Source organism: Dipodomys ordii, unplaced genomic scaffold, assembly GCF_000151885.1.
Source record: "Dipodomys ordii isolate 6190 unplaced genomic scaffold, Dord_2.0 Scaffold33, whole genome shotgun sequence".
In the NCBI taxonomy this organism is placed as follows: Eukaryota; Metazoa; Chordata; class Mammalia; order Rodentia; family Heteromyidae; genus Dipodomys; species Dipodomys ordii.
The window spans coordinates 10,431,190-10,445,951 of NW_012267249.1; the positions used below are offsets into that span (position 1 = coordinate 10,431,190).

The window sequence follows — 14,762 nt, forward strand, 5'->3', positions numbered from 1 at the left end:
ATAAGGGAAACTATTGGACCTATGTTTCTTTGGGCTTGGCTTACTTCACTTAATATAATTTTTTCCAAGCCTTTCCATTTCCTAACAAATGGGGCCATGTCATTCTTTCTGATGGAGGCATAGAATTCCATTGTGTAATGTAATCACTTGTTATATAGGAAACTTTTTTTTTTTTTAAAAAGGACTCTCGGGCTAGGAAGGTGGCTCAGTGGTAGAGCGCTTGCCTTGCATACATAAGGCCCTGGGTTCAATTCCTCAGCACCACATAAGCAAAAAGAAAAAGCCGGAAGTGATGCTGTGGCTCAAGTGATAGAGCGCTAGCCTTGAGCTGAGGGACAGCGCCCAGGCCCAGAATTCAGGCCCCATGACCGGACCCAAAAACACCAACAAAAAATAAAAATAAAAAAAAATAAAAAAAGGACTCTCGCCCACCAACAAAAATGATTTAGTGTGCCCAGCACAGAACTCAGAAATCTGCTGTGTTTTTAGTACGTGTGCTGAGTGGACTACACTTTGAAAAGCACTATACTTAAAAAATAAAATATAGTATAATAAAGTATTACTATAAAGAATAACAAAGGAGTAAATACCTTAATCTGAGAATTAGTGTCCTAAATCACAAATTAATCACATCAATTTCATGGCTAAAAGAAAAAAAATATTTACTACTCACAGTTAAAAAAAATCCAAGCTTTAGCAGAATATAGGGATACCCTAAGAGATGCACATTTTCAGCTTCTTCATCACTCTTTGAACAACTCCATCTTGGATTACTGAAAATTACTTTTCCTTTCCCACATGTCCAGAGCAATTTGATACCTCCAAGAGGTAGCTCATTTCCAAATTTTTGCAATTTCTTATTCCTCAATCCAAATGATTACTTCCAACTCACTCTTTCAAACTCAACTATCATTACCACAGATAATATTTCCTGAGCACTTAGATGTCTCTAAGCACTTTACATAAAGCAGATTTAATCTTTCTAATAATTCTATTAATTAGTTATCAACTGAAGTAAATAACTGAGGTACAAAAATATTATGGTTTTTTTTCTAAAAAAATGGCTAAGAGATGGCAGAAGAAGGATTTGAATCCAAGCAACATGGCACTGCAGTTCTTAACTGTTTATTTACAGTCACTTCTTATGAGCCAAAGAGCAACTCTCAGGCAACAATACTCACCCAGGGCCAAATTCAAACTATCTCTCTTTTTTGATTCTTCTAGCCTATGTGTAACTCGTTGTCTTCTACTATTGTACAAGTACCACATCTTCCACCCCGACCCAATTTTTTTTATTAGTTTTGAGACTTGAATACAGGACCTGTCTCTGAGCTCTTTACAGTCAAGGTTAGTGCACTACCACTTTGTTTTTGTTTTTTTTTTTCTTTTTTCTTTTTGGGTCTGGTCGTGGGGCCTGAACTCTGGGCCTGGGCGCTGTCCCTCAGCTCTTCAGCTCAAGGCTAGTGCTCTACCACTTGAGCCACAGCGCCACTTCCGGCTTTTTTTCTTTTTGCTTATGTGGTGCTAAGGAATCGAACCCAGGGCCTTATGTATGCAAGGCAAGTGCTCTACCACTGAGCCACCTTCCCAGACCATGCACTACCACTTTGAACCAAAGAGCCATTTCCAGTTTTCTGGAGCTTAATGGGAGATAAGAGCCTCATGGACTTTCCTGCCATGGCTGACTGTGAATCGTGATCCTCAGATCTCAGCCTCCTAAGTACCTAGGATTACAGGTGTGAGCCACTTTCCACTTGGCTATATCTCCCCATTTTGAAACTTGTTCCTTAACTGCCTCAGGAACAGAGGTTTCATTTTTAGACATAAGGAGCTTGCCACTTATTTCTATAACTGCAGTTTGTCACCCAGTGTTCCTTGGTTTGAGCTTGTCACATGGAAGACACTAGAAGAATTTTTCCTGGATTGAACAACTGGGTAAGCATTTTATGAGTTAAATTATGCTGAATAGTTAAAGGAGGTGAGTAGGTTCCTCCATGGGCAGGTGTATGTTAGGTAGTTCCTTTCTTCACAGAAGGATGCCATTTTGAAAAGTATATGTGAAAGGGCTCTAAAGCATATGATGATTTGCTCTCCATGGTTGGCTGGTCCTGACTTTCAAAGTGAAACCCTATAGTTCAATCTTCTAGTAAACAGTAATTAGATACCCAAAAGCTAGGCATTAAAGTTGATTCACTGGAGTAAAAACTTGTACAGAAGGTGTTACCCCCTTTTCTAGAAATGTTCACAAACATTTTGGGTTGATTTCATAGCTGAATCTTTCCATTGCTTTGCATAAATAAACTAGTTCAGGATAAAAAAGTATATGTGTTTGTTTTTTTCTCAGTAACACCTGGAATGTTGCAAGAAAGATTTCACAGGTTATTTTTTTGTACTTTATATACAATTATTTTAGCCTTTTTTCAGGATTAATACTTTGTAACCACTGAAGTAGTCTGATCAAATATATACATATTAACTGTTTTATGAAAGTGAGAATTTAAGAAAGTACTAGCATTTTCTTGTATGTAGGATACTTTTTAAAATGTTATTTGGAAACAAAATGATAGCTCTAGCTCAATGATCGTGTACTTGCCTGGTATATGGAAAGCCTTTGGTTCAAGACTGAAACCAAAAGAACAAAATATACTATAAAGAAAAGATTTTAAAAGTCATTTGAAAATCTTCTCCCTGCCTCTCTAGTTGCTAGATGTCTCACTATAAGAAAAATATTTAATTTAAGGAAAAAGAACACTAAATAAAATATAGCAAAAGTAGTCTTGACTCTATAAGGGATCTGGGACGAATAACCTATACAAATCTCACTTTCTTCAATTGTAGAATGAAGAAATAAAATGAAGTGAATTCTAAAGTTCTTTTAAATTCAGTCTACAATAAAAATAAAAGATTACATTTAATGCTTATTAAATATTAAGTGCTAGTGAATATTTCAATGAATATTATCTTATTTCTTCAAAGTACACAATTATTATTTTTCCCATCTATTATTTTCTCCATATAAGAAGAAATGGGAGGAAGTGACACTGTTCAAAAAGAAATGTACTAATTAGGGCTGGGAAAGTGGCTCAGTGGTAGAGCTCTTGCCTTGCATGCCTGAGGCTCTGGGTTCGATTCCTCAGCACCACATAAGAAAAAAGAAAAAAGCCAGAAGTGGCGCTGTTGCTCAAGTGGTAGCGTGCTAGCCTTGAGCTGAAGAGCTGAGGGATAGCGCCCAGGCCCAGAGCTCAGGACCCACGACCGGAACCCCTCCCCCCCAAAAAAGAAATGTACTAATTACCTGATATATAACTGTAACCCCTCTAGTACATTACCTGTACAATAGAAAGTAAAAAAAAAAAAAATACCTGGGTAAATAAGGATACCCTCAGGGGTGCCCAAAGCGTAACTTCTCTGAATACTTAAAATACTATTTATCAAAATGAATTCCAGGAAATGGAAGCATTTTTTTGGTGTTAATTGTTGTTGTTGGTATTTGTTTTTGCTTTTGTTTCCTTTTAGGTGGGGCATGATGGAGCACAGAAAGGGAAGGAGGAAGGGTAAAGAAATACAATCATGCCACTCACTATACTCTATGTGGAAAATGAACTATATAACTTGTGGGCAGGGATGGAAGGAGAAAACTGGAAAGCCAACGAAGGGATGAGATTGTCCAAAAAAATAAATGTACTGATTACCTGACTTATGAAATGATAACCCCTCTGTACAAGACCAAAATAACAGCAATAAAATTATATTTAAAATGAAAAAAGAAACTGGAAACCAAGTCAACAGGTCAATTATGCATTTTAAACAGTCTACTCAACTGCCACTACAATAAATAGTTACAGTATAGTTTTACAAAGATTGTATGATTCCCAAATGCTGTTTATAAGTTTTTTTCAGTTAGTTTCCTCTTCTCTAAAATGTATACTAACACCTACCTTGAATAATTTGCAAATAACCCAGTTTGGTGCCTAAAATAGTAAAAATTATGATAGGTATCTCAAAAACTATTAAATGAATGAAAAAAGTTTGCTAAAAAGTCACTTTGAAGTCCAGTCTATGGGCTGTGTGATTTTTTAAAATTTTATTTTAATATAAATATATAGTAAAAGGCTTATTTTTGTGTACACATTTAGCAATTCTAATACATGTCAATATTCATGTAACCACTACCATCATTTCAAACTCAACATCTTGCATATAACTCTGTCATGGAAATTATGTCATTAGACTAGAATTCTTTGTTTTCACATCACTGAAGATCTAAAGGATTATATCATCCTTACATCTATTAGTGTTGAACACAAAAACTAATTAATCGTGATTTATCTGCCCCATATTTTATAAATCATCCATTAAGATTCCAATGTTGCTAGGCACCCGTGGCTCATGCCTGTAATTCTAGTTACTCTGGAGGCTGAGTTCTGAGGATCAAGGTTCAAAGCCAGACAGAGCAGGAAAGTCCATGAGACTCTTATCTCCAGTAAATCACCAGAAAACTGGAAGTGGTGCTGTGGCTCAAGTAGTAGAGCATTTGCCAAAGATTCCAATGTTTCCTCCCTTATGTCTTTTTTGTGTCATTTAGCATCTGGTGTTTACTACCACTGCCATGTTTTCATACTATAAGAACTTGTTTTCTATAAAAAACAGTTAATTGAGTAGGGTAACTAGGGTCAAAGAAAATTTGTTATAGAAAAATGTCATAGTTCTCAAGATTCATAACAATCAGAGAAAAGTTTGAAGAGATCAAGATGGCTTAGTAATTCTAACAGAATCTCTTGTTCTGCTATTTTATTTTAAATTTTTATTTTTATTTTTTGTGAACATACTGTACAGAGGGGTTACAATTACATGGGCAAGATAATGAGTACATTTCTTATCAAGCATTGCAGCCTCCTCCTTTGTTTATGTTCTGCTATTTTACTGTTCAAAGTCACAGCTTTTTATAAACTAGCCTAACATAATTTCAACCTCTTTATCTTATATTTTGCTCATATTTTCCCCACATTCTGATATTCTCTCCTTTACCCTCACTCATAACTGTGTATTATACTGCCCATTCTAGAACCAGATCAAATTTAAACTCTTTAGAGAAATACTTCCTGATTTAGAGTGTTCCTTCTTAATTTTTCTAGGTAATACAAAAAACAAAACAAAAATCTGCTGCTAGGGATACTTTTGTAAGGATGTGTTTTAACTGTCCAATTTTAGATAGAAAGCTCCTTAAAGAATAAGACTGCTGCTGGGTGTTGGTGGCTCATGCCTGTAATCCTAGCTACTCAGAAGGCTGAGATCTGAGGATCTCGGTTCAAAGCTAGCCCAGACAGGAAAGTCCGCGAGATTCTTATCTCCAATAAACCACTAGAAAACTGGAAGTGGCACTGCAGCTCAAGAAGTAGAGTGCTCGCCTTGAGCTGAAGAGCTGATGGATAGTGCCCAAGCCCAGAGTTCAAGCCCCAAGACTGACCAAAAAAAAAAAAAAAAAAAGGCTGCTTTTAAAAAGATTAACTTTTAGTTGACAAAAATGATGTATTTACTATGTACATACGACACTTTAAAATATGCATACACTGCAGAGTGGCTACACTGAGCTAAATATAATATTCAAAATCCTACATGTTCGTCAGTTTTTATAGCAAGGTCTTACATTTTTTTTAAAAAAATCTTTCCAGAAACAATCAAATAAATCCCTCAATTCGGTAGCTAATAAATTCAAGACAAAGTTAGTATGCACATGGAAATGTATTTCAGCTGCCAAGTTCATTCTCACAAGCATGTCACATAATGCCCCAGTGGAAAGAAGCAGGGTACGAACACTTACAAAGGTAGAGATTTAAGTCAGTGTGTAATATTTAAGACAAGAAATGTTTCTTCTGATTCTTTTAAAATGGATTTATATATAAAAATGTTTCCATTAACATTTTCTTTAGTTGACAGCCAGGTTTATGACATTGAGAATGTATCAATAGCCACAGGGGAAGACTAGGTTTAAACATTTAGTTGGAAAACATTAATATGACTACTTTTAAAACAATAGTATACAAAAGAAAATAAAGTAACTAGACATATTGCCCGCAAAGCCAGTTACTACTTAGAAAAGTAAATATACTCTGTTAGACCTTCATGTTACAGGAAACAAAAAGTGGACAGGTTGGACTGGCTATTTAGCAATGAATGCTTTTACAGTAATAAATGTTGACAGCCCAAATAAAAAAAGAATGCATTACTAAGATATCATCAACTATGTTCTGTCATTTCAGAACAGCTTCACCAAGTTTCAGCTTGTCAAAAAGTGTTACTGTAATCCATGAAGAAGTCTTCACCTCAGGGCAACAGACAACAAAATGTGGAGGCAGACTCTAAACAGGTGTGTTGAGACTGTTGACTCACAAATCAGTTTATGTTAGTTTCATATGACAGTTACCAGCTTCTACTCTAAGGTGTCAGGCATGGATGAACTTATCCATCATCAGCAGGTATTTTAAAAGCAACAACTGTAAATAAAGAGGGTGTGTATATAGTTTTAACAGTGAGTGTTATGCCATGCGCAAAAGTAGAAGTAATGACAGATTTTCTTATTCTACTCAAGTGAATATGATATTTGGAAATCTAGAAATGTCTGACCTACTCTTTAGGTCAGTCAATTCTGATTCTATTTAATCTTGGTAAGAGCACTGATTCAGTTTATCCCATGAATCTTTAGTAAAATGGTACTTCAGCTTTACAAGGGATCATGATGTAGAAAAAGAAAATTAGGCATATATTGGCTTGAACATACATATCACATTACTTCAACTAAGCCTAATTCCCTCCTCAACAAATCAGTGGCAACAAATATCTCTTAGGATTATCCTAAAAAAAAAAGATTTATGGAAAGTATTTAACTTAGTGCTCCCATATCTAACACAGTGCTTCTATTGCTTTCACATGTAATTTAGATTGCTAAATGGCATTGTAAGTTTCCCAATCTATGAAGAAGGGACATTTTTCCATTTATTCAGGTCTTCTTAATTTGTTTTCAGAAGGTTGATATTTTTCAGCAAAGTATGGACTTCCTTTGTTAAATTTATTCCTGAATATTTCAGTCTTTTCTATGCTATTATAAATCAAGCTGTTTTCTAATTTGCTTTTCAGATTTTTTTGCTACTAATATAAAAATACAGCTGATTTTCCTGTGTTGATTTTATATTTTGCAACTTTACTGTCTGCATTAACAGTAAGTTTTTTTTAAGAGGGGGGTGTTTTCTCCATATACGATCATGATATTACTGAACATACATTATTGTACTTTTTTCTAATTTTTCTTGTCTGTTTGCTCAGGCTAGAGTTCTGATATTCTGCTGAGTAACAGTGATTAGTAGGCATCTTTGTCCTTTTTGATGATTTTAGGGAAAAGCTTTGTTCCATCACTGAGTATCATGTCTCCTGTAGCTTTTTCATGCATGGCATTTATTGTGAACAGGAAGTTCATTTCTATTCTTAATTTATTATGTGTTTTTAACAAAAAAATATACTGGATTTTGTCCAGTTTCATGCATCAACTGAGTCAACTGTTGCATAACTATATGATTATAGTTTCATATATATATAGTTATATGATAACCATGATTATAAATTACTTGTATGCATTCTTTCATTTTAATTTACATTCTCCATAGTTCACTGGTAAATAATAGACCTTATTTCCTTTAATACAGAACACAGGATACTGGCTCATGTACAAACTAGTAATTTTTAGGAAATTCTATAAGATTATAATTATTAGATATTAAACAATACTAGTATCATTTTAGCTAGAAGGTAACTAATATTATTTTGATATTTTACTAGTTATTTACACAAGACTCACTTTCATCTGTAGGATACCTTTCACATAACATCTTTTCCTTTATTCCTAATAAATAAGAAAAATCTCAATTAGAGGCTATGAAGAATAGAAACAAGCCAGAGATTGTGGTGCATTCTTGTAATCCAAGCTAGGAGGTGGAGGGTGAGGAGCAAGAGTTTGAGACCAGGCTAGGTTAGCTAATGAGATTCTATCAAAAACAAAATAAAAACAAATACAAAAAAAATTAGTTCAAGTGGTAGAATACTTTGGGTTCAATCCCCAGTACTGGGAGGTGGGAGAAGAAGCAGATGCTTGTTAGGTTTTTCAATTTGAATATTTTAGATAAAGCAAAGGCTCAAAAACCAAAAATCCATGGGGCTGGGAAGCTGGCTCAGTGGTAGAGCGCTCACCTAGCATGCTTAAGGCCCTGGGTTCGATTCCTCAGCACCATATAAGCAGAAAAAAAAAGCAGGAAGTGGCGCTGTGGCTCAAGTGGTAGAGTGCTAGCCTTGAGCTGAAGAGCTAAGGGACAGCACCCAGGCCAAGAGTTCAAGCCCCACGACTAGACCCCCCCCCAAAAAAAAACCAAAAAACCAAAAATCCATAAAATGCTACTGCAAATGCTATCAGACTCTAAGTCAATGAGTTTATTATCATACTCAAAAGATGAAAAATGATTATTAGGGACTATGGTTCACTTCCTTAATCCAAGCTACAAGGGAGGTTGAGGATTGCAGTTTGAGACCAGCCTAGGTCAAAAGATATCAAGATCCCAACTCAATTAAGAAGTTGGGTTGGGTGCCTGTGGCTCAGACCTATAATCCTACCTACTCAGGAGGCTGAGATCTGAGGATTGTGGTTTGACGCCGGCCTTGACACGAAAATCCATGAGACTCTTATCTCTAATTAACCACCAGAAAAAACTGTAAGTGGAGCTGTGGTTCAAAGTAGTAGGGTTCTAGCCTAACTTGGGGCCTGGGCACTGTCCCCGAGCACTTTTGCTCAAGGCTAGTGCCCAGGCCCAGAGTTCAAGCCCCATGATCAACCAATTAATAATAATAATAAAAAAAGCACCTGGGTGTGGTACATGTCTGCAATCCAGTTATGAAGGAGGCACAGGCAAGTTCATAGTCTGAGGCTGGGCCTGAACAAAAACATGAGACTCTATCTGAAAAATAACTAAAGAAAAAACCCAAAGCGGGGAAGGAGAAAGTGGGGAGGCGGGACTGGAAATATGGCATAAATAGTAGAGTGCTAACTGGGTTCAGCCCCATTACAACCAAAACAAACAAACAAACAATTCCACACTGTATGTACATGCAGAATTTTCACATGAAAATCCTTGTATTAACAATGAATTCTAAGTTTAAAAAAAAGAGAAGCTGCCTGTTTGATAAGTTTTGACTTTGTATAAAAAGTTACCTTTATTCCCTGTATATCTGTATTGTATGTATAGGTGTTTTACAGTACTGCTGTTTGAAATCAGGGCCTGTGCTTGCTAGCTAAGTAAATGCGCTACCATTTAAGCCACATCTTCAACTCTCTCTATATGTTATGATGATTTATTTCTGTTTCAGAGAAAATAGCAAAAAAGTCAGAATTTTGTATACTATTTGCATTGTTAGCTATGCAAAGAGGGTATGACAATGGTAAGATTTTAAACAGCAGAAAGATAAAGTAATATATTGTTGAAAACAGTAGTACTAACACATAGCTCCGGGGGGGAAAGTGAACACCCTCCACATAGCAAACCCCAAAATTTCCTTTGGCAACAAAAATGCTGTCATGAGGTAACAAGCATACCCTTCCTATGTTATAGCAGTGCTGTTTTCCTATTTTCGGCCAGTCCTGGGACTTCAACTTAAGGCTTGGGTGATAGCCTTGAGCTGCTTTTTGCTCAAGGCTAGAGCTCTACCATTTGAGTTACATCCTCACGTCCAGCTTTTTTTGAGTGCTTTATGGGAGGTAAGTCTGCCTGGGCAAGCTTTGAATCTCGATCCTCAGATCTTGGCATCCTGAGTAGGTAGGATTACAGGTGTGAGCCACACTTTTTAGTCATGGTCTCACAATTGTAGCCCATAATACCCTTGAAATTCTAATTTTCCTGCCTCAGTTTCCCAAGTGCAGGGACTATAAAGAGGTAGCCATTATGCTTTGACATATTGTACTCACATTTGACCAATATATTCTCAGAATTACCAAACAGACAAGAGAAAAGAGATCAATGTAACTGTCCTTGGAATCTGTCTTGATCTTTAACATCTGGATGATGCCAATTAAGATCACTCCAATAGTGAGATAGTTAGATGTTAGGCTGGAAGAGAGTAAGTCTGGCATCTAGTACAGAGGAAAGATTCTAAATAAATAAGTGCTGAATGAATAAGCAAACAACAACAACAACAGCAATAAAAAATAGGCATTATAAAGTGTCTTAGACAAGCCTGGCAGCCCTTTTTTCTTTAGTTATTTTTTTTTTTTTTGGGTCCGGTCGTGGGGCCTGAACTCTGGGCCTGGGCGCTGTCCCTCAGCTCTTCAGCTCAAGGCTAGCACTCTACCACTTGAGCCACAGCACCACTTCCCGCTTTTTTCTTTTTGCTTATGTGGTGCTGAGGAATCGAACCCAGGGCCTCAGGCATGCAAGGCAAGCGCTCTACCACTGAGCCACCTTCCCAGCCCTTTAGTTATTTTTTTTTAAGAGAGTCTCAAATTTATGCCTGGATTAGCCTGGATCTTGATCATCCGCCTATTTACACTTCTACAGCTGAGGTAATAGGCACACACCACTGTATTTAGTTTTTACTGACTGAGGTGGGGTTTTGTCTCATGAATTTCTTTTGCTTAGGCTGGCTTTGAACTGAAATCCCCCTAATTTCAGCATTCTGAGTAGCAAGGATTATAGGCATAAGCCACTGTGCCCAGTCATACAAAGTCTTGATTATCAGATGTTTCAAATTTACCTGCAGCTAAAAAAACTGTGCAAATAAAATATAAATTAATTTATATGTTTGGAGCCATCTATTGTGTGGAAGGAACACAGTTGTAAACAAAAATAGATTCTAAAGAAAAAAGAAGATATGTATTTCCTGGTTAGAGATAGAGCAATCAATGACATAAAGACTAGTCCCTTCTAAGCCAGTGAAGAAAGATGATATGGTTCAGGTCTGGGTTTTAATAAAAAGGCTTTCCTATATACAAGTATCTATAAGTCATCTTAATATAATTGAATCACGAAAGAAAGATTTGTTAACTTAATCAAAGTCTCACACATACTAGACAAGTACTCTATCATTGAGTTACTTCCCCATCCATTTTAAATTGTCAACATGAAACAGGATGTTGCTATATAAGTCCAGGCTGGCCTCAAATGTGAAGTCCTCCTCAGCCACCCAAGTGCTAACATTACAGATGTGCGCCACCAGACTAAGCAACTCAAATTAGATTTACATAAATTCAAGCCTAGGAAGTTATCCTTTAAACATATTCATGAATTTGATTTTAATTATAAACAATATTAAGTCTTATTTGTAATTAAACTAAACAAGTTCACAAAAATGTCCCCCCACAGTAGGGTTTGAGCTCATGGCCTTATACTTAATGGAGAGACATGCTAACACTTGAGTTATACTCCCAACTATAGTTTTTGTTGTTGCTGTTTTTTCAAACAGGGACTTGTACTTTTTCCCAAGCCCGCCTGGAGTACAATTTTCCTATTTCATATCTCCTCCACAGCTGGGATTACAGGTACATATCACCACACCGAGAGATTATAGGTTGGATTACGGCCTCTCTAATGTTTTGCTCTGTCTAGTTTTGAACCATAATCCTTCCAATCTTCCATTCCAGAAGATCTGGGATAACAGGTGTGAGCCATTGTTTCTGACAAAAGTTCATAATGTTAGGGGACAATGTTTTTTGTCATATATTCTGATGCCAATTCATTATGACTTACATATAGTCCTTTTTTACTTACATAAAGTTCCTTTTTCAAGGGACTCTATAACCTGAATGTTAACTTTCAGGTAGACAGTCTAAAATCATATAAAATTCCTTATCTCTTAAAGTTAAATTTCAATAAAAATTTCAATTACATGGGGCCTTTGACTTTTCTTGTAACTCCCATTAAAATTTGAGCTCAATATTAAAGAAATTAAAGTTGACTTCTTTACAAATGAATTATAAGGAATATAAAGTAAGATTTAAGAATGAAAATATGGTGCATTTATATACTACATAGCATAATCTGTAAATCTGATACTAATGAGACTCAAGTTTTAAATGACTGAAGAATTTGTTCAGTGCATTACTACCAATGTCCTTGTTCAGGGTAAGTGTAATCTTGAATGGCAACACACCTATTATTACAAATTCCTAAGTACATTTTCTTTTTCAAAGTGTTACTTTAAATTTATAGCATAAGAGATAAAATACTGATTATAAAGAAAAATTACAAACTCAGCATCTTTATAGCAATAAAAGAAATGTAATGAGTACTAAAAAATGAAATTAGCTCCAGTACTACAAAATTTCATATTTGCTAATGTGGATACATTATATATCACTATAATATATTATTTTTTCTTTTTATTGCTGGACTAGAGTTTAAACTTGTGGCCTTTGTGCGTACTAGGCAAACATAGCTTTGTTTTTCCCCCCGATTTTTTGTTTTGATTTGTGTGTGTGTGCGTGTGTGTATGTGTGTGTGTGTGCATGTGTGTGTACATGTATATGTATGCACGTGTGTGATAGGTCTAACTTTCTTCATGGGTATGCATCTGTACAGCAATCTACCTATTTTAGGCTTCCTACATAAAGATTAGATGACAAATATATGCCATTATGCCCACCTTCTTCTGTTGAGATGGAGTCTAATGGATTTTTCTGCCTGGGCTAGCCTAGAACTGCTATCCTCCCAATCTCAACCTCCCATAGGTTTTACCTTGAATCTCAATTCTTTTATTCTCATTTTCCCAAGAAGCTAGGATTACAAATGTTAATCTACCAGTGTCTGATTTGACCTTTACTTTTGAAAAACAGCCAAAGTTATAAATGAATAAATAAAATAAAATATAATAGTTTTATAGTTTATATTAAGACTATTTAAATGTTCCACATTAGTGAAAACTAAAGGGTTTTCTATCAAAATCACTCATTATAACAGAAATTATGTTATAATGTTTCAGAAATCACATTTTTTCTTGTTTGTTCTATGGAAATCTTTAAAAAGCATTTCAAATTAACAAATGCAAACGTATGTTTCAAATTTTTATCATAAAGCTATTTTCCAAATACAGAAATTTCTTGATTGACTAGGTATTATGACTACTTGAGATTATTATTATAGTTCCTATTAGCTATATAACCTTGGGAAAATTTATTTAACTTTGACTTGATTTTCTAGTCTAAAAAGAATCATACCAATGGGGCTAGATGACATCTACTGAGCCTTCAGAAGAATCCCAGAAAGTTTCTTTTGCCTTCCAGCTTTTGACTGAGTTAGGTCAGTCAACAGGAGTACAGAGAGGAGTAGTACTGAAGTATTACTGGAATAGTACTGAAGAAAAATGAAGCTATTCACTTATGCCCTCCCTAATAGGCCACCAAAGTTGGCAATGTCTCTATTAAAAGTAGTCCTTGATTTTATAGCACCTTCTTCTGGGCCTGGAAATAAATATGGATATGAATTCATTTCTTACAAATTGAGCTGCTATTGTCACTTTAAATCTAGAAAAGTGAAAATAGTCCACAAATATAAACAAATTATTGGGTTTTCAGGTCATGAAAAGAACAGCCCCAAAAGTAAACCCAAAGAGATGAAGGACCTTAATTAATTCAGAATTGCATCTTCATCATTTTCACTTGTCAATCATGACAGTCAGCATCATCATTTGACAAAATCCTATTAAAATCTGCTTAACTTTTCCCCTTACCTCATCCTTTATATCTTCTTGTTGTTGGGCTGAGAAGATCTCCATTGCTGCCATAAGTCTCATCATTAACTCATCCACTGATGTGTTACCTAATAACACATAGATATTGATAAACTTTTATATAAACTTACATAATTTCAAAATTTAAAGTTATTAAAAATGGAAAGTCATTCTAAAATCAGAAAGGAATAAATGCAGTCCAAGAAGTTACAGACCACATTGTTATTATCTAAAGTACTTTCATTGAAATGTTCCATATATTTAATAAGAAAGAATAAAGTAGTAATATATATTGGTGGTTAGAAACTGCATTTAAATTTGAAGACTCAAATACGGGAGAACCTTAATAAGAACTTTTAGTTCTATAAAGTAAGGAAGGCCAAAGAGAGCATATAGGCTTTATACTTAAGTCTTTAATTACCCAAGAAAAAGAAAAGGCACTAGTTAAGAGCCTATGGAGCAATTCTCAAACATTTAATCTCAAGATCCTTTATACTCTTGAACTACTGAGATTCTTGAAAGGATTTTTGTTAATGTCTGCTATGCTTTTTGACATTTATTCCATTAAAAGTTAAAACTGAAATATTATAAATGTAAGTATACTTAGCAATATATTTAAAAACAGTAATAAACTCATTACAAACTAGTATAAATGCTGTATCTTTATGAAAAATAGACTATTCTTTCAAGAAAGGTTAATGTGAAGTCTAGCATAGTTACAACATTTTAGCATCTCACTGAAATATTTGGCTCAATAGAACACAACTATATTTTCTATTACATTAAATTGGCTAAAATAGGCTGTATTCGTTGAAACTGATGAAAAATATATGGCCTCAAAATGACATGGAGCTCAAAAAGGGAGAAGCATGTTAATAGACAACTGTGAATATTCTTCTTTTATATTAAAGCCAGCCTGACAAATAGAAGTTTCTTCAAGATATCTGCATGTGAAATTTGAGACTATCAATGAACTTGTATTCATTACATTAAAATCCATCCATTGC

At 35.1% G+C, this 14,762-nt stretch overlaps 1 protein-coding gene across 1 annotated transcript in view; it reads right to left on the reverse strand.

Moving 5' to 3' along the window:
• LOC105986065 (FAS-associated factor 1) overlaps positions 1-14,762 on the reverse strand; it is a 220,438-nt gene that overhangs the window by 61,624 nt on the left and 144,052 nt on the right. Inside the window, exon 10 of the mRNA XM_013016802.1 lies at positions 13,756-13,844. Coding sequence (XP_012872256.1) covers positions 13,756-13,844 — 89 coding nt within the window. The remainder of the gene's footprint in view (positions 1-13,755; positions 13,845-14,762) is intronic.